The 24,983-nt window shown below is 47.5% G+C and overlaps 1 protein-coding gene across 1 annotated transcript; it reads left to right on the forward strand.

Annotated features, from left to right (window-relative positions):
• Window positions 1-3,178: 3,178 nt before the first annotated feature.
• DUSP11 (dual specificity phosphatase 11) lies at window positions 3,179-24,983 on the forward strand. Its single transcript, XM_069956795.1, has 11 exons — window positions 3,179-3,359; window positions 6,617-6,692; window positions 6,775-6,906; window positions 8,728-8,851; window positions 12,287-12,347; window positions 13,108-13,154; window positions 14,467-14,542; window positions 15,275-15,382; window positions 21,443-21,577; window positions 22,440-22,541; window positions 24,712-24,983. The coding sequence occupies exons 1-11, from the start codon at window positions 3,244-3,246 to the stop codon at window positions 24,935-24,937; spliced, it is 1,203 nt and encodes a 400-aa protein (XP_069812896.1). The 5' UTR covers window positions 3,179-3,243; the 3' UTR covers window positions 24,938-24,983.

Below are 24,983 nucleotides of genomic sequence, written 5' to 3' on the forward strand. Positions count from 1 at the left end.
TTTTAGGTCTTCTAATGTTCTCGCCATCAGCCTTTTCTTCCATATTAAAGATACAAATATGTTGCTGCCCAGGATGAAACTAACAATTCATTACATACTTGTTATCTATTCAGTCTCCTTCCCCCAGTTCTGAGCTGCTGCTTTCTGCTGAAAACACAAAAAAAACTGTGTGAGTTCTTCTCTCTGTTTTCACCCTCCAGTCCCTGACTGGCTTTATCTGCAACTTTTTGTAATGCTGGGATGGTTAATGTGAGGTCAAGTTGCTAATGAACTCACTGTGATTAACCCTCCCAGCATTACAAAGTTGTAGTTAGGGACTTGTTTGCATCAGCCGTCTAGGAAGGGAGGGGGAGGGAAAAGCTCACAATAGTGATGAGCGAATACTGTTCAATCGAATAGATATTCGATCGCATAGTGAGATATTCGAATATTCGATATTCGTACGAATATCCTGCGAATATTCGATAAATACTCGATAAGCGTTCATATCCCCCAGCTTCCGGTTTCACCCTCCAAATGGTCAAATAGATGTTTTCACTAATCGAATACTTGTTCCCATAGACTTTAATGGGATCGAATATTCGAGGGATATTCGCACAAACATCGAATATTCGAATATCTCACTATCCGCTCATCAATACTCACACATTCTTTTGTGTCTTCAGCAGAAAGCAACAGCTCAGAACAGGGGGGGAAGGAGACTGAATAGATAATAACAACAAGTAGGAAATTAATTGTTAGTCTAACCATGGGCAGCAACATATGAGAAGTTTGAGTGGAATACCCCTATCTAGATGAAGGTCCACCCACCAAGACCCTGTCTACCACTGGAACATATGATTGCCCCCCGACTCTTCTGTGCATGACTGTGACAAGTTTTGCCTTTTAAAGGAGTAGTCCTATTTTCAAATGTAAACAAGTTGATCAGTAGGCAGGCTCAGACCAGGGAGCTGGGGAGACCCTAGTGAGCCATGAGCAGGAGATGGGGACTCCCTGTTTGGGGGCTTCAGATTGGACATATATTATTCCTCCAGCAGCACTGCACACTCCAGTCACGCTAATCACTCACTGCCCCTATATAGTGACCTGGGTTTCATCTTAGTCCCCATTCACACTACGGAATCAGCGCCAAGATCCTGTGCCGAAAACCGCCATGCGGACTCCTGCCTTAAATCTCTTTGAATGTAGGAACTTGCGCACCTTTACTGTCCGTAGAGGCAGGCAGTGACCAGGGTGACAGGCCCAGGCATGTAGCATGGACCATAACGGAATAAGGGGGTGCGACCGCTCCCGGAGCCACACAGACAGGGGGCCCCCTAGGTCACAGCAGGCTATACTGTCTGCAAAAGCAACACGTCACACCAAGAGATTAAAGCGTTTTGACGTCTCTGTGGTACGTCCAAAGTTTTTAAAGCGACAGTGATATTTGAGGTTTAAAGAGGTACTCCAGCACTTAAAGGGAAGCACACACCTCCTTTATGGAGGGCTTTGCATTAAGATCCCAGAACTCAGGCTACCAATTTTTCCTGTGTCTGTTTTCAAGCTTTCCCCAGAAACTACCAGTATGTATGTGTATATTCACATGAGTAGTTATTACCAATAAGTGACACTTGTGTTGGTTCTCTATAAATTATAACTAATACATACTTATTTATCTTTTAAGTTTTATTTCTGGATATAAAGACTCCTTTTTCTTGCTCCATTCTTCAAAGGCTTTTTCATAAATTTTGTATATAGCTATGGTGACCCCCATTCTAATCCACGTACTAATCATAGTATTAGTGAGCCAAAGAGCCCAAATCCATGAAGCTCCTAACAAACTGCTCCTGTGCTGACAATACTGCCAGCATCTAACCCATCTAACTTCCTAGCACAGTGTCTCCTAACCTGGTGTAGTCCAGCTGTTACAGAACAACAACTCCCATCATGGTGAACATTGTAGTTTTGCAACAGCTGGACAGCGACAAGTCGGGGAACACTAATATAAAGAATAAGGCTGTCATACTGAAAAACAGCCAGTAGAGGGCAGAAGACACATACAAAATGGTTTACTGCATTCCCAGTATATCTCCTCACAGCGCATGTATTCCATTCTCAAGCTACCTTCAAGTTTCTTATTTTGCACATTACCTTATATAAGTGTATTTATATTCATGCTTGTCTGGAACCATTCCAGTCTGATATTGTTGCAAATCTTAATAGTTAAAAAAAGGATTGTGGATGTAAAGAATATGAATAGAGTATAATATTATACTATACTCAACAGTATCCACCATCCACATATCAGATGCATGTGTGTCATTTAACACATCCGTTTATCTTATATTATAGGCCATGAGAGATGGATTTAATTTAACCTTAGACCCCCCCCCCCCCCCCCCCCCCCCCCCCAGTGCGTAGGTGCATTATTGCAGGACCTTAGAGTGTTCATGTCCCCCTATAGTAGACGGCTTCCTGTGTAGGTCCCCTTATAGTAGATGGCTTCCTGTGTAGGTCCCCCTATAGTAGATGGCTTCCTGTGTAGGTCCCCTTATAGTAGATGGCTTCCTGTGTAGGTCCCCCTATAGTAGACGGCTTCCTGTGTAGGTCCCCTTATAGTAGATGGCTTCCTGTGTAGGTCCCCCTATAGTAGACGGCTTCCTGTGTAGGTCCCCCTATAGTAGATGGCTTCCTGTGTAGGTCCCCCTATAGTAGACGGCTTCCTGTGTAGGTCCCCTTATAGTAGATGGCTTCCTGTGTAGGTCCCCCTATAGTAGATGGCTTCCTGTGTAGTATAGTATACACTCCGGTTGGGATCCCTAGCGGCGCCGCAAGAAAATGACATGTCACCGCTCTGCGGCCGTTGCGGCTGCAGAAAAACTGTCAGTGCACACAGTGGAGTGTGCGGCTCCGGTCGCACACTCCATTGTATGCAGCAGAGAATTTGGATGCGGGAGCGCCCTGAAAAGACGGAGGACACGTGATCCCGACACGGAGGGTGGGGGCCAGGAGCAGGGAGCAGTGTCAGAGTGGACTGAGATTTGATGATTCTCTAACTGTGCAGAAACCATAACAGCACCATAACAGTAACTATGACTATGTCTGATAGACACGCATAAGTCATCTATGACATCACATGACCTATTATAAATGATGAAACACGAGGCCGTGCCCACATCAAAGATGGCGTCCTCTGCGGCGGCGTGATGACGTCATCACCGTGCGCCCCGCCTGTGACGTGGCCCGGGTCATGGCGTGGTCTGGATGGCTGTGTGCTGCTTACTACTGAAGTGCCGAGTTTCGTTTCTCCGGATCCCTGTCTCCCGTCACCTCCACCGCCACTCCGCAGCCATGAAACACAAGAACTCCATCCCTGACCGGTGAGTGCGGGAGGGGGAGCCCGGGGGGCAGTGCGGGCGGCGGGGGAGATACCTGATGACTATAGGCGGCTGCCGGTCACACTATGAGGAGTGCCTGATGCCAGTCAGTGGTGACTCAGCTGGCAGACCTATACACGCAGCTGGCAGCCTGAGCTTAGCACGGTGGGCTTTAACCTTTGTGAAACTACAACTCCCAGCATGCCTGTGCAGCTGTTGTCTACCCGGGCATGCTGGGAGTTGTAGTTTGTAGCATGCCCCACTGAATGCCACCCTGATATACAGATGACAAGGGTAGGGAGGGACCATGTACCCTACACCCTATAAGAGGTATGCATCCCTCACAGGATTCAGCCTGTTCTTACTGCTTCCCAGCATTCCCTAGTAGACTGCCACCAGAGCTGTCCCTTGGGTACGGCCGGCCGGAGCTGTCCCTTGGGTACGGCCGGCCGGAGCTGTCCCTTGGGTACGGCCGGCCGGAGCTGTCCCTTGGGTACGGCCGGCCGGAGCTGTCCCTTGGGTACGGCCGGCCGGAGCTGTCCCTTGGGTACGGCCGGCCGGAGCTGTCCCTTGGGTACGGCCGGCCGGAGCTGTCCCTTGGGTACGGCCGGCCGGCCGGCCGGAGCTGTCCCTTGGGTACGGCCGGCCGGCCGGCCGGAGCTGTCCCTTGGGTACGGCCGGCCGGCCGGCCGGAGCTGTCCCTTGGGTACGGCCGGCCGGCCGGCCGGAGCTGTCCCTTGGGTACGGCCGGCCGGCCGGCCGGAGCTGTCCCTTGGGTACGGCCGGCCGGCCGGCCGGAGCTGTCCCTTGGGTACGGCCGGCCGGCCGGCCGGAGCTGTCCCTTGGGTACGGCCGGCCGGCCGGCCGGAGCTGTCCCTTGGGTACGGCCGGCCGGCCGGCCGGAGCTGTCCCTTGGGTACGGCCGGCCGGCCGGCCGGAGCTGTCCCTTGGGTACGGCCGGCCGGCCGGCCGGAGCTGTCCCTTGGGTACGGCCGGCCGGCCGGCCGGAGCTGTCCCTTGGGTACGGCCGGCCGGCCGGCCGGAGCTGTCCCTTGGGTACGGCCGGCCGGCCGGCCGGCCGGAGCTGTCCCTTGGGTACGGCCGGCCGGCCGGCCGGAGCTGTCCCTTGGGTACGGCCGGCCGGCCGGCCGGCCGGAGCTGTCCCTTGGGTACGGCCGGCCGGCCGGCCGGAGCTGTCCCTTGGGTACGGCCGGCCGGCCGGCCGGAGCTGTCCCTTGGGTACGGCCGGCCGGCCGGCCGGAGCTGTCCCTTGGGTACGGCCGGCCGGCCGGCCGGAGCTGTCCCTTGGGTACGGCCGGCCGGCCGGCCGGAGCTGTCCCTTGGGTACGGCCGGCCGGCCGGCCGGAGCTGTCCCTTGGGTACGGCCGGCCGGCCGGCCGGAGCTGTCCCTTGGGTACGGCCGGCCGGCCGGCCGGAGCTGTCCCTTGGGTACGGCCGGCCGGCCGGCCGGAGCTGTCCCTTGGGTACGGCCGGCCGGCCGGCCGGAGCTGTCCCTTGGGTACGGCCGGCCGGCCGGCCGGAGCTGTCCCTTGGGTACGGCCGGCCGGCCGGCCGGAGCTGTCCCTTGGGTACGGCCGGCCGTCCGGCCGGAGCTGTCCCTTGGGTACGGCCGGCCGGCCGGCCGGAGCTGTCCCTTGGGTACGGCCGGCCGGCCGGCCGGAGCTGTCCCTTGGGTACGGCCGGCCGGCCGGAGCTGTCCCTTGGGTACGGCCGGCCGGCCGGCCGGAGCTGTCCCTTGGGTACGGCCGGCCGGCCGGCCGGAGCTGTCCCTTGGGTACGGCCGGCCGGCCGGCCGGAGCTGTCCCTTGGGTACGGCCGGCCGGCCGGCCGGAGCTGTCCCTTGGGTACGGCCGGCCGGCCGGCCGGAGCTGTCCCTTGGGGTACGGCCGGCCGGCCGGCCGGAGCTGTCCCTTGGGTACGGCCGGCCGGCCGGCCGGAGCTGTCCCTTGGGTACGGCCGGCCGGCCGGCCGGAGCTGTCCCTTGGGTACGGCCGGCCGGCCGGCCGGAGCTGTCCCTTGGGTACGGCCGGCCGGAGCTGTCCCTTGGGTACGGCCGGCCGGAGCTGTCCCTTGGGTACGGCCGGCCGGAGCTGTCCCTTGGGTACGGCCGGCCGGAGCTGTCCCTGGGTACGGCCGGCCGGAGCTGTCCCTTGGGTACGGCCGGCCGGAGCTGTCCCTTGGGTACGGCCGGCCGGAGCTGTCCCTTGGGTACGGCCGGCCGGAGCTGTCCCTTGGGTACGGCCGGCCGGAGCTGTCCCTTGGGTACGGCCGGCCGGAGCTGTCCCTTGGGTACGGCCGGCCGGAGCTGTCCCTTGGGTACGGCCGGCCGGAGCTGTCCCTTGGGTACGGCCGGCCGGCCGGCCGGAGCTGTCCCTTGGGTACGGCCGGCCGGCCGGCCGGAGCTGTCCCTTGGGTACGGCCGGCCGGCCGGCCGGAGCTGTCCCTTGGGTACGGCCGGCCGGCCGGCCGGAGCTGTCCCTTGGGTACGGCCGGCCGGCCGGCCGGAGCTGTCCCTTGGGTACGGCCGGCCGGCCGGCCGGAGCTGTCCCTTGGGTACGGCCGGCCGGCCGGCCGGAGCTGTCCCTTGGGTACGGCCGGCCGGCCGGCCGGAGCTGTCCCTTGGGTACGGCCGGCCGGCCGGCCGGAGCTGTCCCTTGGGTACGGCCGGCCGGCCGGCCGGAGCTGTCCCTTGGGTACGGCCGGCCGGAGCTGTCCCTTGGGTACGGCCGGCCGGAGCTGTCCCTTGGGTACGGCCGGCCGGCCGGCCGGAGCTGTCCCTTGGGTACGGCCGGCCGGCCGGCCGGAGCTGTCCCTTGGGTACGGCCGGCCGGAGCTGTCCCTTGGGTACGGCCGGCCGGCCGGCCGGAGCTGTCCCTTGGGTACGGCCGGCCGGAGCTGTCCCTTGGGTACGGCCGGCCGGAGCTGTCCCTTGGGTACGGCCGGCCGGCCGGCCGGAGCTGTCCCTTGGGTACGGCCGGCCGGCCGGCCGGAGCTGTCCCTTGGGTACGGCCGGCCGGCCGGCCGGAGCTGTCCCTTGGGTACGGCCGGCCGGCCGGCCGGAGCTGTCCCTTGGGTACGGCCGGCCGGAGCTGTCCCTTGGGTACGGCCGGCCGGAGCTGTCCCTTGGGTACGGCCGGCCGCTGTCCCTTGGGTTGATTTCTGTGAAATGAACATTGTTTCTAAAAGAACCCCTTTACCTGGTCTAAAGCCAGCCACTTACCATGTTCCTTCTCTTACAGGTGGACAGAGTACATTCCAGTAGGAAAACGCATCCCGGGAACACGTTTTATTGCTTTTAAAGTCCCTTTAAAGAATGTAAGCTGAGAGTTTAGAGAAAGCAGTAGCCATTATGCTGGTGTGACTATATGACGCTGACCGTTCTGCCCTTCACTTCCAGATGTATGATCACAAGCTGGCACCTTGGCAGCGATTCTCCACATCAGATCTTATTCAGGAAGTCAAGAAACAAAATGAAGAACTAGGAATGGTTGTGGATCTAACCTGCACCCAGCGCTACTATTCCCCGCAGGTACAAGGAAACCATTCTCTGGTTGATGCAAGGCTGCTAGTCCTTACTCTCATACTCTAGCTTCATGAATTCTAAAATATGTAGCCTCCTCTCTCTGACTGGATGTAACCTGGCTGCTGACTGGTCACATACAGTAGGTGTGGAGCCTCCTCTCTCTGACTGGATGTAACCTGACTGCTGACTGGTCACATACAGTAGGTGTGGAGCCTCCTCTCTCTGACTGGATGTAACCTGGCTGCTGACTGGTCACATACAGTAGGTGTGGAGCCTCCTCTCTCTGACTGGATGTAACCTGGCTGCTGACTGGTCACATACAGTAGGTGTGGAGCCTCCTCTCTCTGACTGGATGTAACCTGGCTGCTGACCGGTCACATACAGTAGGTGTGGAGCCTCCTCTCTCTGACTGGATGTAACCTGGCTGCTGACTGGTCACACACAGTAGGTGTGGAGCCTCCTCTCTCTGACTGGATGTAACCTGACTGCTGACTGGTCACCTACAGTAGGTGTGCAGCCTCCTCTCTTTGTTCTATATAAAGGACCATTCAGAAGCTGAGTTATAGGCAGTGAGTCAAATAGACATAACATGAACCCTGGAAGTAACTCACTCACTAGTCATTCATATCTTACCTATATAGAGGAGGCTATGTATATATAGATATCTTGCTAGTCCTGTGTTTTGAGACGCTTCAATGAGGCTCCACAGGCTCTTCTTTTGCATATTCATGTTTCCCAGGGGGCAATGCACTTAGGATTTACTGCATTGAGCGCTTTCAGTAGCAGCCGGCAGTGTTGTTGTTTGGCTGGTCTCCCTGAGATCAGTGATCTGTTTCTCTAATGGCTCTACTAGGCATTGCTCCCACCTAGCCAGAATCCTGCTTCACACTGATGAGGAGCAACACCCCGAAACAGCTGTCTGTGGATGGTTACCTAGCCTTGGTTTTTCCCTTATATGACTTATATGGCCACTTAATATGGTGGATTTGGTGGTTTCCTTACAGGAGCCACCCCTTGGCTGGGTCCTTCCCGGAGGGATATCTGGCTAGTCCTGTGTTTCGAGACTCTTCAATGAGGCTCCACGGGCTCTTCTTTTGCATATTCATGTTTCCCAGGGGGCAACGCACCTAGGATTTCACTAGCACCCGGCAGTGTTATCGTTTGACTGGTCTCCCTGAGATCAGCGATCTGTTTCTCTTATGTATATATGTGACTGCGTCTCTCAGCTGCTTGACTGGTCCTTCATATTGTACAGTCGCATACAGGACATTTTTGCTTCATTGCTCCTAATTGGACAGCACAGTTGTTTGTTTGTTAATTTGTGATCTTCAAAAAAAATGTAATTGTCAGACCCACTAAGGACATTGATTAATGAGATTGTTGATCACCCAGCCCTAGCTGACCATATACAGGGCAGATCATGGCCAAAGAGCTATTTGTTGCCATTCCCTTTTACACTATAGGCCTATGGATATTATTTTCTGTGTTCACAGTGTTTATACCAAGCATAGGGTCAAAACAAGGTGTGAATGGACCCTTATAGAGGACCTACATCCTAACAGTTGAGAGGTCATACTCATGCCCGTGATCGGGTTAATCTTTGTGCTGATCTCTTAGCACATTTCTGCTGCAGATTCTGTGGCAAATCCAAGGTGTGTGAACCTACCTCCCAGCACCAGGCATCCCAATCTAATACTATACTGCCCTCTGGATACTGTGACTATGCTCATGGTATCCGTAATGCAATCTTTATTTTATATAGGTTTATGAATATATATATATATACGCACATAAAGTAAAACTTTAAATGTTCATTTTCTGTTATAGGAATTTCCCGAATCAATAAACTATTTTAAGATCTTCACCATTGGACATGAAGTGCCTAGCGATGACGTTATCTCCCAGTTTAAGGTGGCCGTGAAACAATATCTAAGTGATAATGTGGAAAATGGTAAGTGTGGCCATTCATGAGATGTAATACCCCTTAAAGGTATTGCTGATGGCTGTGTATTCTGTTGAGAATCTGTTAGTAAGACCATGGTGTCCTAACGGAGAGTCATATGAGCCTTGGATTACGAGCATAATTCGTTCTGTGGCCGTGCTAGTAATCCAAATCCACTCTTAAACCAAAGCAAATTCTCCCATATGAAATCATTGAAATGCAGACAATTGGTTCCACACCCCAAAATAATAATTTTTTTTTATATTGAATAACATGTAGAACAAATGAATCAAACAGTCAGAAACAGCTGAATATGATATTAGTTACTGTACAGTACAGCAATCCGCATGTGGAGTGTAATGTATAGTAAGGGCATAAACCTGAAAATACAGCAGCAGTTTGTAGATACAGAATGGAGCTTAAGATCCCCATAATGCAGTAGTGTAGTACAACAAGCTAGAATAGAGAAGCAGGACTACTGTCAGAGGTCTGTGTGGTCACATGACAGCAATGGGGAAAGGGTGTGTGTTCACCATGGAGCAATCAGGAAGTGAGAATCACAGAGCTGTGCAGGAGGACAGTGACGGAGTGTAAGTGCAGGCACATTATTCAGCAGTGTGTATAGCTGAGTGTAAGTGCAGGCACATAATAGCAGAAACGGAGAGGATGGGAAACACAAGGACTGACAGAGACTGCAGGGTGCATGGAGCAATGAGCAGGGCAGATGTGGGCACATTCATGCAGCACTCTGTCCGGGGAGAGAGGGGTTACAGCTATGAAGAGATTACCTCCATGGTCCTGTCCCCTGATGTAAGCCCCAGCCTAAAGTGGATCTGCTATGATTTGGAAGGTGAGGGAGATTTCCTGGGTCAGAGTACTGTGCTGTAGACCATGCTACGCAGTCCATGCCCCTCCCCCACTTCCCCTCCCCTTAAAGGACAACTCCCGCGGGACCCCAAAAAAAAAAAAAACACAGACACACACAGACACCATACTCACCATCTCTCCGGTGACGATCGCCGCTCGATTCGCCCGCCGTCCGCCTCTCCGTCGCCGCCTTCCGCCATCCAGCGATGTCTCCAACTTCCGGGTCCAGGGGATGGAAAAGGCTGCCAGTGCGCTTGCGCACCGGCAGCCTTTTCATTGGCTGGAGCGCATCACATGGCTTCCAGCAAGCTCAGCCAATCAGGGCTGAGCAAGCTGGAAGCCATGTGATGCGCTCCAGCCAATGAAAAGGCTGCTGGTGCGCATGTGCACCAGCAGCCTTTTCATCCCCATTCACTTTGCATGAAGACGCCGAGGAGGAAGAAGACCCGGACCGCCCCTCGGCTCTGACGTCGTCGTCACCAGATGCCGCCCCGGAGAAGAGGACCGTGACGATCGTAATAGGTAATGTATAAATTCCTTAACTTCTGGGGTGGGGGGTCGGGGGTCCGAAAGTGGGGGAAGGGGGCCAGGCCGGGTATTTAACCACATTACAAAGTTATATAACTTTGTAATGTGTGTTAAATGAGCAAAAAAAAATTTTTGTGGGAGTTGTCCTTTAATACAAAGCAATGCTCTTAAACCAAGTTACAATTTTGAAAAACTGTGAGCTGCTCTTGCAAAACAATCTTAATCCAAGTTACTCTTAAACCAAGGTATCACTGTACTTAGTGATGGGGGTGTGCAGTATAGACTGTATTACCAGCTTATTGAAGAGGTTTTTCCGTTGCCTTATCAGTGTTTAGGGTATCCTATCTCTTAACCCTTAGGTGACCCTGGACGTACCCGTACGTCCAGGGCCACCTCCATGTGTTCAGAGCGGGGTCGCGCAGTGGCTGCGCTCTGAACCGCCGCTCCGGGTGCCGCTCGTAGCTATTAGCTGGCACCGTCCAATCGCCATGCCCGCTAATAAAGTAATCGGATGCAGCTGTCAAAGTTCACAGCTGCATCCGATTACTTGTATGCAGCCGTTCCCTGGTGTCAGGTGGGGTGGATCGCTCTTCCGGGACGTCGTCCCAGAGGAGCGATCCACACATCCTTCTCCGCCGGGGCTCGGCACTCGAATGCTTCTGGCTGCAGCAGCCAGAAGCAATCAAAATGCCTTTCTCATTGATCTATGCAGCATAGATCTGTATGAGAGGTCAGAGTACTTATACTAGAAGTCCCCCAGGGGGAATAACCCTAACCCCACGTGGAATAACCTTAACCCCAGGGGGGCTCCTAGTATAAAAGTGTAAAAGAAAAAAATGTTATTAGTAAAAAGTCCCCTCCCCTAATAAGTCTGAATAGCCCCCCTTTTCCCATGTTTATTTATTTATTTTTATTTATAACATGTTTGCTATCGCCGCATGCGTAATCGCCTGAACTATTAATTCATCACATTCCTGATCTCGCACGGTAAATGGCGTAAGTGCAAAATATCACAAAATTGCACATTTTTTGTCACACTAAATCCAGAAATTTTTTTTAATAAAAAGTGATCAAAAAGTCGCATATGCGCAATCAAGAGACCGATAGAAAGAACACATCATGGCGCAAAAAAAGACACCTCACACAGCCCCATAGACCCAAGGATAAAAGCGTTATAAGCCTGGGAATAGAGCGATTTTAAGGAACGTATATTTGTTACGTATCGTTGTAATCGTAACGACTTGAGGAACATGCATAACAAGTCAGTTTTACCCCAGGGCGAACGACGTAAAAACGAAAAAAAAAAAACAAATAAAAGAAATGCGTTTTGATTTTTTTCTGGTTTCCCAGTGTACTTTATAAAAAAAATTCAGCCTGTCATTGCAAAGTACAATAGTGGCGCAAAAAATAAGGGCTCATGTGGGTTTCTAGGTGGAAAAATGCAAGGGCTATGGCCTTTTAAGCACAAGGAGGGAAAAACGAAAACGGAAAAATTGAAATCGGCCCGATCCTCTAAGGATTAAAGGGGTATGCAAGCTAAAGAAAATTTTTTCACTTAAACAGGCTTCAGAAAGTTAGACAGATTTGTAAATTATTTCTGTACAAAAACAAAATCTCCAATCTTTCAATACTTTTCAGCTGCTGTATGTCCTGCAGGAAGTGGTGGATTCTTTCCAGTCAGACACAGTGCTGTCTGCTGCCACCTCTGTCCATGCCAGGAAATTCCTATAGAAAACCTCTGGACATTTCCTGACATGGGACAGAGGTGGCAGCAAAGAGCACTGTGTCAGACTAGAAAGATTACACCACTTCCTGCAGGGCATACAGCAGCTGATAAGTACCGGAAAGCTTAATATTTTTTTTTTTCAATTGAAGTCATTTGCAAACCTGTATGACTTTTTGACACCAGCTGATTTGTAAAAAAAAATTCTGCTAGAGTACCCCTTTATTCTTACTGCCTAAGTGACGTCCACACGGGTTATTCTATATACGTACATAGGAGCTTCTTTTAAGAATGAACAATGAAATCCAATTATTTCTCCTCCGCAGATAAGCTGGTTGGTGTTCACTGTACCCATGGATTGAACAGGACTGGCTATTTAGTTTGCAGGTGAGGCGACCTTTTGCTGCAGCTCATTTTAGTGCTGATCAGAATGTTCTAGTAAGTGGAGCAGTATCTGGCAAATGGCCGAGTTCTCTGCATCCGTGGCCAATGTAATCATCTAACTTTTATTTCAACGTCCGCTAAAATGACATGTTGCGTTGGTACGTTGTGTTACTGCTTCAGGTTCTGTGCTTTGTCATGTGGCTAGATAAGGGGTAGGAAACCTGGGATCTTTAGCAGTTTCAAAACTACAACTCCCATCATGCAAGGACAGCCAAAGCTTTAGCTTTGGCTGTCCAGGCATGATGGGAGTTGTAGTTTTGCAACAGCTGGAGAGCCAAGGTTTCCTACCCTCGGGCTAGATCGTACTATATGATGTGGACCGATTTCTCAATCAATCAGTCCAAGCCCCTATTCACATCTGCGTTGTGGCTTCTCTGTTTTGTACATCTTATTTATTGGTCTAGATGCTTAGGCTTGCATCAGTTGCTAGAATTAAGTAGCTGAGTGTAGGGCCCCTCCAGTTATGCCCTGCTTTTCTGTGCTCTCCTATACAAGCTATAGACTACCTTCTGTGCCCCTTAGTAACTAGTTGGGGGACTTGGTGGCACCAGGACGGCACTAATGAAATGCTCTGCTGGGTCACTATAACAAGGACTTTCTCTTGTGGTTTTCTCTGCATGCACCAATAAATATCATAGCGGTTTGATGAATAGAAGTTGTGTCTTTTGTCATCTATTTATAACATGAGTTTTGACATTGACAGGTATTTGATTGATATGCTGAGCATGGAACCCGCTGAAGCCATAGAAAGTGAGTATAGTACAATGTGTACACTTTATAAGCTTTATATTCTACACAGATCTATACTTGGTGGTGTACACTATACATATGTTTGGGATTCTTGTTAGGGGATCTTTCTGTTGGTTAGAGATACTGCAGGCTATACATAGTCTGCAAATGCCCTAATCTTCCCAGCCAGTGTAATGACCTGCTGTAACATACAAAGGACAACTATATGTCCTGGAGGACATAGTACTCTCTGCTGCCACCTCTCTCTGTGGCAGGAGCTGACAGTAAATCCCCATAGAAAACCTTTCCTGCTCTGGACAGTTCCTGTCATGGACAGAGATGGCAGCAGAGATCACACTTGAAAGAATACACCACTTCCTTCAGGGCATACAGCAGCTAAGTACTGGTAGACTTGAGATTTTTTAATAAAAGATTTTCAAACGTAATTTGCCTAACTTAGAAAGTAAGAACAATAGTAGTAAGAGTAGTACAATGTGTACACGTTTTATTAGCTTTAAATTTTACATAGAGAGATCTAGTACACAGATCCATACTTAATGGTGTACGCTATACATATGTTTGACATTCTTGTTCTTGGATCTTCCTGTTGGTTAGAGTCTGCAAATGCCCTAATCTCACCTTTAAATCCTTAACATTCTGCAGCCAGTGCTGTAAGATACAAGGGACAACTGCACAACCATTTACATTCTAATGGTCTACTCATATGGACTACATTATTGACTTACCAGAAAAAAACTAGCAGAAAGTATAACCTAAGATTGGATTTACACATACAATACAGTACAAAGATGCTAAAGTCAGGCATGATGGGAGTTATAGTTTTGCAACAGCTAGAGGCCCAAAGGTTCCCTACCCCTACTCTTCTGCCTCCAGCTCTGAAGCATGCATAAGTATGGGGAAAGGATGCCTGTCTAGCTTCCTGCTCCATTGTGTTAGCAGCAATGAGTCTCCCCGATGGTAGATATGCACGTTCTGTATAAGGCCGACAGGAACGCTCACTGCCAATAATCAGCCTGTGTAAAAGCGCCAGCGATTAGCCAACTAGTAAGGAAATGCTCCTTCTCTGGCTGATCACATCTTTTAAACAGCACATAAAAAGATTGCCAGTATAAAATAAAGGGCCGCACAAATTCTCCTGCAGTCAGTGATTGTTTATGAGGTCTGTCGATTGAGTGAGTGTTTACAGACGGGAACCGATCCGCACTCACTAGCTGCAACAACAGGAACATTACAGGTTCCCCATCCCAGTGCCATAGGTTGGCTATGTAAAAGAGCACAAAGAACATCACACCTTTTTTTTTCTTTTTTGCAGAATTCAACAAAAGCCGTGGACATAGCATAGAAAGAAACAACTATCTCGATGACCTTTTACATGGCAAATCCAGGAGGTAAGTAACTGCAGTAAAGGGGTTTCCATACTAGAACTGCTTTATATACCCTGTTAGTGATTTCTGATAGGGGTTCTCTGTTCAGGATTCTCACCTCTTGTCCACAATAGACAGTGGTTACAAAGATCGTCTGTCTTTTATTAGCTACCTACCCTATGTATAGCTGCTAAATGTTATAGATGTGTCATAGATGCCTGGGTATGACAACCACTGCTTCTGTGGTTGTAGCAAAGGAATTGTGTTGGCTATACAAAATTCAAATAAATTTAAGTAAATTAAGGGGAAAATGCCTCTATCATTAACGTGATGCTGTCATTAAACAAACTTTTTGCCATGACCTAAAGTCATGTTAAATGTTTAAATCAGTCATCCGTTTCTCAGACACCCACAGATTGCTAAAACAAGAGGAGAGAAGTGCTTAGCCTAGTGCTTCTCTCCCCACTGTAGATATCTGTTATGTTCGCTTACTGGAAGGAGACTGGGAGAGAAGAGCTTAGCAGTGTGCTTCTCCCTGCTTCTTCTAGCTATTAGTGGGAGTCTCAGAATCCAGACCCCGACTGATCAGAACTTTTGACATATCTCTACCTCCTTCTTTTTAGGACATTGACGCTTTAATCAATTATTTTAGGTGTAGTGGGCTTTATGGCAAAGAAATGTGGGCTTGTCATGTGACACCATCGCCCCTTGTATAGTGGATTTTCATTAACAATCTTCCTTTCCTTATTTTTAAAGTAATGCAGCAATAGATATACCTCAAAGCCAGAATCTGCAGCACTTCCCAAATAGGACAGCTCATTCACAGCCACCTTCCCGTGCAGAGGCGAAGCCGTGGAGTCACAGGTAATGACTTGGTTTAGTAACCAGTGCATTTCTCTTACAAAAGTATGTAAACCTCACATCATCCATATGTGCGTGGTGAACCTCTAACTGCAAAACCCTGATAAAACAAATCTGCGTGTGAATACATGTTATACATGTTAGTTAGGAGTGTGTTTTCCTTCTGCATTAGCACTAAGTTAGAATAGATGAAGCTGATGGAAAGTGTACATACATCAGCACTGTGCACAGATCTGATTGACAGGCATCCACACATAACAGAGACTGTCCTTACAGGGTTGTTCCACTTTAAACAGAATCTGTCAGCTCCCGGCCCTACCTGAGGTGCTCACAGTGTGCTGTTGCTGGCAGTCCCCTAGTCAAGAATAATTAATGCGGTCCGGCCTCCTGCTCGCTCAGCTGTCAATCAGTATAAGCCAACGGAGGACTGTTTTGCAATCCGATATAGTTGAGTCTCTTAAGCTGTGTTGGAGCTGTGGTCTATGGGTAAATCATCTGGGCTCAGAAATTCAACTATATCTGAGTGTTTTTCAGACATAAACTGCCTACAGAGGACTGATCTGCAATCAGACACTGGCTGGCAGCTGAGCGAGCAGGAGGCCGGGCAGCATTGTGTGGCACCAATGCCGAGATACAACTCCTGTTTGACTCTTCATTACAGAAGTAGACCTGAGATTGTACATAATCCATTGCACGAACAAATTACCAAAAGGCACCATGCTCACTAGTATACTGCTGACTACAGCACACTGTTAGCACCAGTGGTAGGGCCCAGGTACTGACAGATTCCCTTTAAGAGCTTGCAGTAGCTACAGTGGGTTGTAATTTCAGAAATGGCCACCAGAGGGAATAATCTAAGAGCTGATTACAATGACCCTGCATTTGTCAAGCAGCTTCCATTGATGATCCAATTTTCTTTTCTAAAGCAATGCTGGATTAGATAAGCCTCAAGCCAAGCATCAGCAGCACGGCCCAAAACGGACCGCAAATCCCCAACCACCTCCATGTTCAGTGGAGCAACCCCAGAGTCACGGGTCATGACTGGTTTAAAGGTGCCAATACACCTTAAATTAAATTTGATGAAAGCGGATGATTGCAACCAAACCATCGTTCATCGGATAAGATTTAGCAACCAGCGATCGTTTGATCTGACCAATGACAGACTTTGATCCTTTAAAAAAAGAAGATGGCCATGTTGGAAATTCTCAGACGACAATCGGACCTTTCACTAAAGAGTATTTTAAAACTTAAAACGTTCCCAGAAAGATTATTCATCATCCTTGTGGGGTCGGTCTTAACAACTTTTCCAACATGTGTATTGTATGTGCAAAATGATCGTTCCTCAGATGATCCTTTGTTCAAGGGTTGTTCAGCCATCAATCTTTTTTTTCTTTTTTTTTTTTAAAGGGGAACTCCAGTGAAAATGTATTTCTTTTAAATCAACTGGTGTCAGAAAGTTATACATTATTTTTAATTTACTTCTATATAAAAAATCTTGTCTCCCAGTACTTTTCAGCTGCTGTATGTCCTGCAGGAAATGGTGCATTCTTTCCAGTCTGACACACAGCTTTCTGCTGCCACCTCTGTCCTTGAGCAGTTACAAATCTCCATAGAAAACCTCTCCTGCTCCGGACTGTTCCTGTCATGGACAGAGGAGGCAGCAGAGAGCACTGTCGGACTGGAAAGAATACACCACTTCCTACAGGACATACAGCAGCTGATGAGTCATGGTAGGTTTGAGATTTTAAATAGAAAGTATGAAAACCTCACATCATTTCTATTAAACTTTTCTCTGTAAAACCTTTTAAAAATAATAAAATTTTAACATATTGTGATGCCATCAAGACTTGGCATGTGAACACATCCTTAGTGATAATGCTGAAAGAAAACAACTAAAGTTAGAGCAGGTCAAACTAGAATACAGGACGGCTGAGAACATGTACAGGAGTATACAGCAATGTCAGTGCACCTACATGTTCACCAGCATGGAATACCACTGGTAGGGCAGATCTACTGGAAACCGTACATAACAGAGTGTCCTCGCAGGGATGTGTCACATTGTCACATGAGCTACCCCCCGTCCACCATCTTGTGACAATGACGTAGTCTTCTGGAGGCCGGCCAGACCGCTCTATCCGTCCCTCATGCCGGCCCCCCTCTGCCACGTCATCAGCAGCTCAGCCGCGATTGGCTGAGCTTAACTGTGCTCAGCCAATCGCGGCTGAGCACAGTTATGACGCGGCAGAGGGGGGCCGGCATAAGGATCGGATGGAGTGGTTCGGCCGGCCTCCCGAAGACTACGTCATTGTCACAAGATGGCGGATGGGGGTAGACACGAGATGCGGTGAGTATAATGCACCACACTTCCGGGTCTAGCATGGGTGGGGGAGGGAACATTGGGAAGGGGGCCATTCACATACATAACATACATTACAAAGTTGTATAACTTTGTAATGTGTGTTATTTTTTGAATAATTGTTTAGCGCCGCACTACCCCTTTAAAGGTAATGTAGTGTGGTCTGTGTCTAAACATTCTCAGTGTATACAGGAGCAGTGTCACGTGTGTTTACCAAACAGTTTTACTGGCACCATTTGATTTAAAAATCATGCTTTAGGGTGCATTCACACGTACAGGATCTGCAGCAGATTTAATGGCGCTGATTTGAAGCTGCAGATTTGCTTTGAATCTGCGCCATCAAATCTGCTGCAGATCCTGTACGTGTGAACACACCCTTAGGGTAAATTCACACGGGCGGATCCGCCGGGAGTCTCACGCACGAAATCTGCAGCTAATCCGCATTACACGTATTAATAATAATAATAATACATGTATTGCGGATTGGCTGCGGATTTCATGCGTGAGACTCCGGGCGGATCCGCCTGTGTGAATTTACCCTTAAAGGGGTTATCCAGCGCTACAAAAACATGGCCACTTGTCTCCAGCTTGGATGGGGTTTTGTTGCTCAGTTTCATTGAAGTGATTTGAGCTTAATTGCAAACCGCACCTGAACTGGAGAGAAGAGTCGTGTTGTCTCTGAAAGAAAGTGGCCATGTTTTTGTAGCACTGGATAACACCTTGAAGTGTTGCTGTCCTTATAATTTTCAAAATCTATATCAACAAGATATTAAATAAAGCATGTAGTATTAGCATTATTACTGTGCTTTATAACAAAGCTATACATACTTGTATCTAGGTCCAGTCTCCTGAAGGCAGCCTTTTAGTCTAGCGCAGGTTGGGGGGGAAAAAAACCAATCAAACACAAAGTCCCAGCCAGTACAGTATGTCACAGCTCAATGCATCTATCAATCACATGACTTCTCTGTGAGTGCGCCTCTGGTGTTTAGTCTCCTGTTTTTTTGTTTTTTTTTCCAACCAGCACAAGACTATAAAGCTGCCTCGGGAGACTGAAATATAGCTTTGTATTAAAGCATGATAACAAAAAAAAAATCATGGAGATTGTTGTCATGCTTTATATGACATTCCCTGCTGATTTTAAAAATTACAACAGTGAAACTTTAAAGAAGCACTCCAGGGTGGGAAATTGGACATAAAATGCCTTCTCAATATTGTCTAGCACATTCATCAAAATGTTCAGTTTCTGCAACGTTATCTAAACCCGAACGCTCAACGATAGATTTACCATGGCTGCAAGAGTTGGATGCTGCCCTAGGGAGTCCTGGAAAACATAGGCTATATCCATGTGTTCCTGCCAGCCATGGGAAATTAGTCGCTGACTGTTCACATAATGTTCCCGAACGTTTTGACAGCTCCCTCATCACTACAGCTCGCCACTGGTTTACCTGCAGTGTCATTTGTTTCATACCAGCTCAGTTGCATCCATACATTTTGAGCTGGTTCATCACTGAAGATGGGTTACGTGATTACAAGTCTAGGACACGTAGGATATTGGTCTCTTCAGAGAGACTGACTTCTTGTGAAGTACAGTACTAAATAATCTGATATCTGATCCCTCTTGGCAGCAGTTGGACCCGTCCCATCTCCATCAATCCCGCCGCTCCTTATTTTTTCTGGATGCCCTAAATCTATGTATACAGTGCTGCTGAACAGATCATCTCTGCCCTATATAAGAGACTGCAAGAGCAGTTATATAGTACACTAGTTCATACAATTACTAGCTGCAGAGTTATAAAACTCCCCTGACTCACTGTCTGTCTTTTCTGTATACATATTTTCTAAAAAAGTCCTTGAGATTCAGCTTAATAGGGGTTTTCCACATTTGTAAGATGGCATGGGAAGACTGGTTGTCAGACACTTTTTTTTTTTTTTTTTTTTTTTCATGGACAAATATGTAAATACTAAAGTGAATAAGAAAGGCAGAATACAAACCATTAAAGAAGTCCAGTGAAAATTTTTATTGATGTATTGTATTGCCCCCCAAAAGTTATACAAATCCCCAATATACACTTATTACAGGGAATGCTTATAAAGTGAAGCCTTGATGCAGTAGTAAGTGCAGGGAAAAAAGCACTTTATAAGCATTTCCCATAATAAGTGTATATTGGTGATTTGTATAACTTTTGGGGGGGGGGGCAACAAAATAATAAAAAATTTTGCCGGACTTAGTACAGATGCCGGTATTAGTACAGATACATTGGGTATAGCATAGTGGATCTACATACATTCAGTATTACAAAATTCAATATTAAGATATATTGTCACAATGCAAAAACTGAGAAGTCTAAGGGTCCATTTACACAGAAAGATTATGTGACAGATTGTCTGCCAAAGATTTGAAGCCAAAGCCAGGAATGGATTTGAGAAGAGGAAAAATCTCAGGCTTTCCTTTATGACCTGATCTCTGTTCATAGTCTGTTTCTGGCTTTGGCTTCAAATCTTTGGCAGATAATCTGTCAGATAATCTTTCTGTGTAAATGGACCAGCATGTTTCAATGATGATATACCTTCAAAGTGTTATGTTCACGTTACATGTTAGGATTCCCTTAGATGTTTATTGTCTGACATATACCCCTGCCATATATGCATACAGAAACATCACCCATTGATTCCAATTGTAAAATAATACATTAAATACATTTAAAGGGGTATAAGTTTTCATATGTTGCTGCCTATGATGGGACTAACAATTGCTTCCATGTTATTCCTTACTTGTTGTTATCTATTCAGTTTCCTTTCCCTAGTTCTCAGCTGCTGCTTTCTGCTAAAGACAGAAACAACTGTGTGTGAGCTTTTCTCTCTGTCTCCCCCTCCTCACCCATTCCTTCTGAGATGGCTGATGTAAACAAGTCCCTGGCTGGCTTTATCTGCAACATTTTAGCTGCTTTGTAATGCTGGGAGGAATAATCACAGTGAGTTCATCAGCAACTTGACCTCAGATTAATCCTCCTAGCATTACAAAGTTGCAGATAAAGCCGGCCAGGGACTTGTTTAAATCGGCTTTCTCAGAAGGGAGGGGGAAACGGGGATAAGAGCTCTCACACAGTCTGTGTCTTAAGCAGAAAGCAGCAGCTCAGAACTGGAGGAAGGAGACTGAACAGATAATAAGTATGGAAGGAATTGTTAGGCTTACCATGGGTAGCAACATATGGAATGTTATATTTGAGTGAAAAAAACCCTTTAATCACAGCTATTTAAAATGTAGAGGTTACCAGATGCTAAAGATGAATTCTGCTCTACACCATTCAGCAGAATCTGTTTTTCATTTGCAAAATGCATTACAATATGTGTGGTTTTTCTTGTATTCAGTAGTGTAGTGGACTATGCTCTGTGTATAGCGAAAAGCTAAATTATTCATAATGAAATGGGAACAGTGAAATGTAAATTAAGACGCAATGTGAACCTAGCCTAACATGCACTGAGCTATGTATGCTTATTCTGCATAGAATAGAAAGTGCTGGCAATTATACAGTAAGTTTCTTTTCATTGCCGCCCAGACAATCCCTGGCTGAGGGGAAAAGCCGCTGCAGCCAGTCATTTACTGAGTGGCCATGTCTGTACCAACCCCCAGCAGCAGAGACTTGTTTTATATCTGAATTTCTTTATAACACACCAATACGCTAAATGGGTCTTTACCTCTTGTGCAGCCACACCGTTCATGCTCCAGGATGGGGACCAAGGTTTTCAGGGCCGCCATTCGCACAGCCACCTTTGCATCATAAGCCAGGTCAAGCGATGGGACCGCGGCATGGGTTTTCACATCCCGGTGGGAGATATCCTAGGTGAGTTCTTTGCCTTGCACACAACCTGTATTGCAGTATTACCTTTCTACTGATCATTTCACAGGGCACCACACATGTATTGTGTAGTGTAGGGGGCCTGAACACGAGGTCTCATTTCACTTACTATACTTTCATCGGAATCTTAGGAATATTTTGAGTATATTTTCACCCTCTTTTATGATACTTACTGGTTACCTTCCTAATGTAGATATGCTTTATTTTATTTATAAACAAGAAGGTAAACTGTAGGGCACGCACCATAAAACGTGACTTTTATTTAAATTTATTAAAATCATCGTGGTACAGTCGGACAGCTAGGATGCCATATGGTAAACGTGACAGCTGTTTCGTGTGTGAGGACGATTCTCCAGACAAGCGTCAGCACGCGAAACAGCTGTCATGTTTACCATATGGTGCTGGCGTCCTAGCAGTATGATTGTACCACAATTATTTTAATCGAGTGAAATAAGTCACGTTTTATGGGGAGTGCCCTACCGTTTATTATACCACTGGACCCTTTACTAACATGGATTGAGGACCCCACTCAATGACTGGTGGCAATACATCAGCGTAATATCCCAATAAGACTCACATTACAATAGTGCCGATCTCTTTTCCTATGTTTCAGGACTGTTTTCTATGTTTTTGGGACTGCTTTATTTTATTTAATTTCTTTTGTATCCACTGTGGACCACTGCACCGTTCTATCATGGTTTTTTTATCTTATCTATTGATAATCCTTTTAGTTGACCCTTGTTTGTAGATTTTATTTCATCCCATATTCCCCATGATATTGCATCAGGTGCTGGCTGTAATATGCATGTGCCTGCACCTTAGTTACGTTATTTGTGCCTCTTTGCAGTCATGGTCCTAGGATACCTCAACCTGGTTTTCCACCGCCATATATGCCAGGTCCCAGGCACAGTTTACCACAAATGGAAGGTAACGCGCCCAATCATTTTAGGTAATGAAATTTACCAATATTTTATTCAACTTTCCATTCCGTTTAAATTACTTTAAAAGGGTCACTGAAGTTTTAAAAGACCTGACCAAAGAAACGAGAAGTCGGCAAAGGAAAACTCTTGATACCTTTAAAGTCTAACTGTATTGGTTGTAAAAAAAAAAACAAAAAAAACCTGTCACCATGAACATACTGTTTAATCTATTAAAATTATTTACTATAATTTTATAAATTAAAATCCCTGCTCATTCTAGACTTAGGGTGTTAATATTGGCTTCTCCAGCTGTTGCAAAACTACAATTCCCATTATGCCTGGACCGCTTTAGCTGTAGGGAATTGTAGTGTTGGAACAGCTGGAGGGCCTGAGCTTGACACCTGTTTGACCCCTATGCTGCGCTTACACAGAGCGATAATTCGCCCAATCGATCGTTTAACGATTTTGAAGCAACGATTTGGTTTTTATAACTATCAGCGTTTAGACAAATAAATCGTAAGAAAAATCGTTCTTGCGATCGTTTTTAAGATCGCTTAAACCCATCTTTTACATAGGGTGAATCTTTGAAAGAATTTTTAGCGAACAGCGATTTGTGAACATGTTGAAAGATAAAAATGAATGATTTCTCGCTTGTCGCTTGATCGTTTGCTGTGTTTACACAGAGCAATTATCGCTCAAATGCAGTCTTTGTTGCGAAAATTTGAACGATAATCGTTCCGTGTAAACGCAGCATTATTCAGTTCAATCCTGATGTATTTGGACCTCAGTGATAACTCTTAGGTTATGTTCACACTGAGAAAATCAGGCGGAATTCTGCGGCAGAACTTTCCTCCACGGAAACCAGCCGTGCTCAGTGTGTCATTGCCCGTCTATGGGAGAGCACGCTCCTCCGCTGCTGTGGCTCTCTGCTCAAAAAAGTGAGTGGAGTGGAGAGGGGAGGAAGCGGACGCGCGCGTGCCCTCTCATTCACTCATTGTAGGACACTGAGCACAGCGGGATTCCGCCGTGTTTGCTTAGTGTGAACATACCCTTAGAATTAGAGATGATCGAATTTATAGTAGGAACGAAGCGAAGTGCTTTGTTTCCTATCTGTATTTGCCGCATCAAGTCTGCTCCGCTGCCTGACGCTCCTCCCCAGGTGCTGGGAAAAGATGGATCCAGACCTGGGAAACGCCTCCCAGTTTCCCAAGACTGGATTCACGTTTTCCCAGCACCTGGGGAGGAGCGTCAGGGAGCGGAGCAGACTTAAAAGCCCCGCAGCCTGATGAGCAGAGAGGAAATAGGAACAAAGCACTTCGCTTTGTTCCCACAGTAAATTCGCTCATCTCTGCTTAGAATAAAGGAGAACGTATTGCAAACAATTAAATAAACCTTTATTTTATCATTGCCCCTAAATGGTTTTCTCTGGCTTACAGGCTCCATCTCTGTGATAAGTGTATGCCAAAAATGTCATTGCTTGCTCTATCAAAATAAACGGGTTGGCCCCTTTATAGTAAAATTGATAGTGAACTCACAGCACTTACTGACAGCAGCTCCCTGTGTAACTCATAGAGCTAAAATAAGACTCCGCTCCTCCAGGCTGTGCTGCCCTGCTCTGTGGTGATTCTGTCCATAAAATGGTGGACATGGAGGAACATGTGACCATGCCCTGCCCCCAGTGTACTCTATAGGCATATACAGGCTCAGTGGCGGACACTGGGGGCGGGTCACATGCTCCTCCATGTCGGCCATCTTATGGACAGAATGCAAGGCACACAGGGAAATGCTGTCAGTAAGAGCTGTGAGTACATTTGCTAATATTGTAAACTAAACAGTTATACTATAAAGTGGCCGACCCCTTTAGGTAGGTAAAGAAATAAAATACCATTTTTACAATAGCAGGCTCTCTTTTAGGTTAGACCTGTAAAAATGGCTTTTAGTTTTAGGCAAAGCTTCTCTGTTGTACAATGAAAAGTATGCAACTTTGTTTCTGTGTTTGACATTTTCAAGCTCTCTGCTTGCTGTCTGTTAATGGAAACCACCTTATTTACACATGAAATCACAGAGACTTTGCCAGCAATGTAAAACCATACTGCTTTGTAGTAATAGCTCACATCCTTGTGTATCTCACATCACATATACCTATTGACTAGTTACTGTTAATAATCATGATCCTCTTTCTTTTTTTCTTTTGCACAGCCATAGAGGTCATAATAGACAGAGGCACCATGCACAGAGACCCTTCCCTCATGACAGAGAATATGATGCAGTGAATGGCGCACCACCTCGCAATGGTAGACCGCACTTTTCTCAACAGAGAGACAACAATCCTGGCCATTATTTTCCATCACAACACGGTGACACTCCCTACCAGAGGTATCCGAGGCCGGACTATAAAAAGAAACCCAAGCAACAGTGGCAATAACAAGTGGCGGTGCTGCTATTATTATTATTATTATTATTATTTCATT

This window comes from Dendropsophus ebraccatus, chromosome 1 (assembly GCF_027789765.1).
Source record: "Dendropsophus ebraccatus isolate aDenEbr1 chromosome 1, aDenEbr1.pat, whole genome shotgun sequence".
NCBI classification, from domain to species: domain Eukaryota; kingdom Metazoa; phylum Chordata; class Amphibia; order Anura; family Hylidae; genus Dendropsophus; species Dendropsophus ebraccatus.

What these genes read in the sequence shown, in the direction of transcription:
- DUSP11 (XM_069956795.1), top strand. Translation starts at nt 3,244, where the DNA reads ATGGCTGTGTGCTGCTTACTACTGAAGTGCCGAGTTTCGTTTCTCCGG. An exon ending in ACCCGCTGAAGCCATAGAAA is followed by an intron (nt 13,155 to 14,466) that starts GTGAGTATAGTA and finishes TCTTTTTTGCAG; the next exon opens with AATTCAACAAAAGCCGTGGA. An exon ending in GCGAAGCCGTGGAGTCACAG is followed by an intron (nt 15,383 to 21,442) that starts GTAATGACTTGG and finishes CCTCTTGTGCAG; the next exon opens with CCACACCGTTCATGCTCCAG.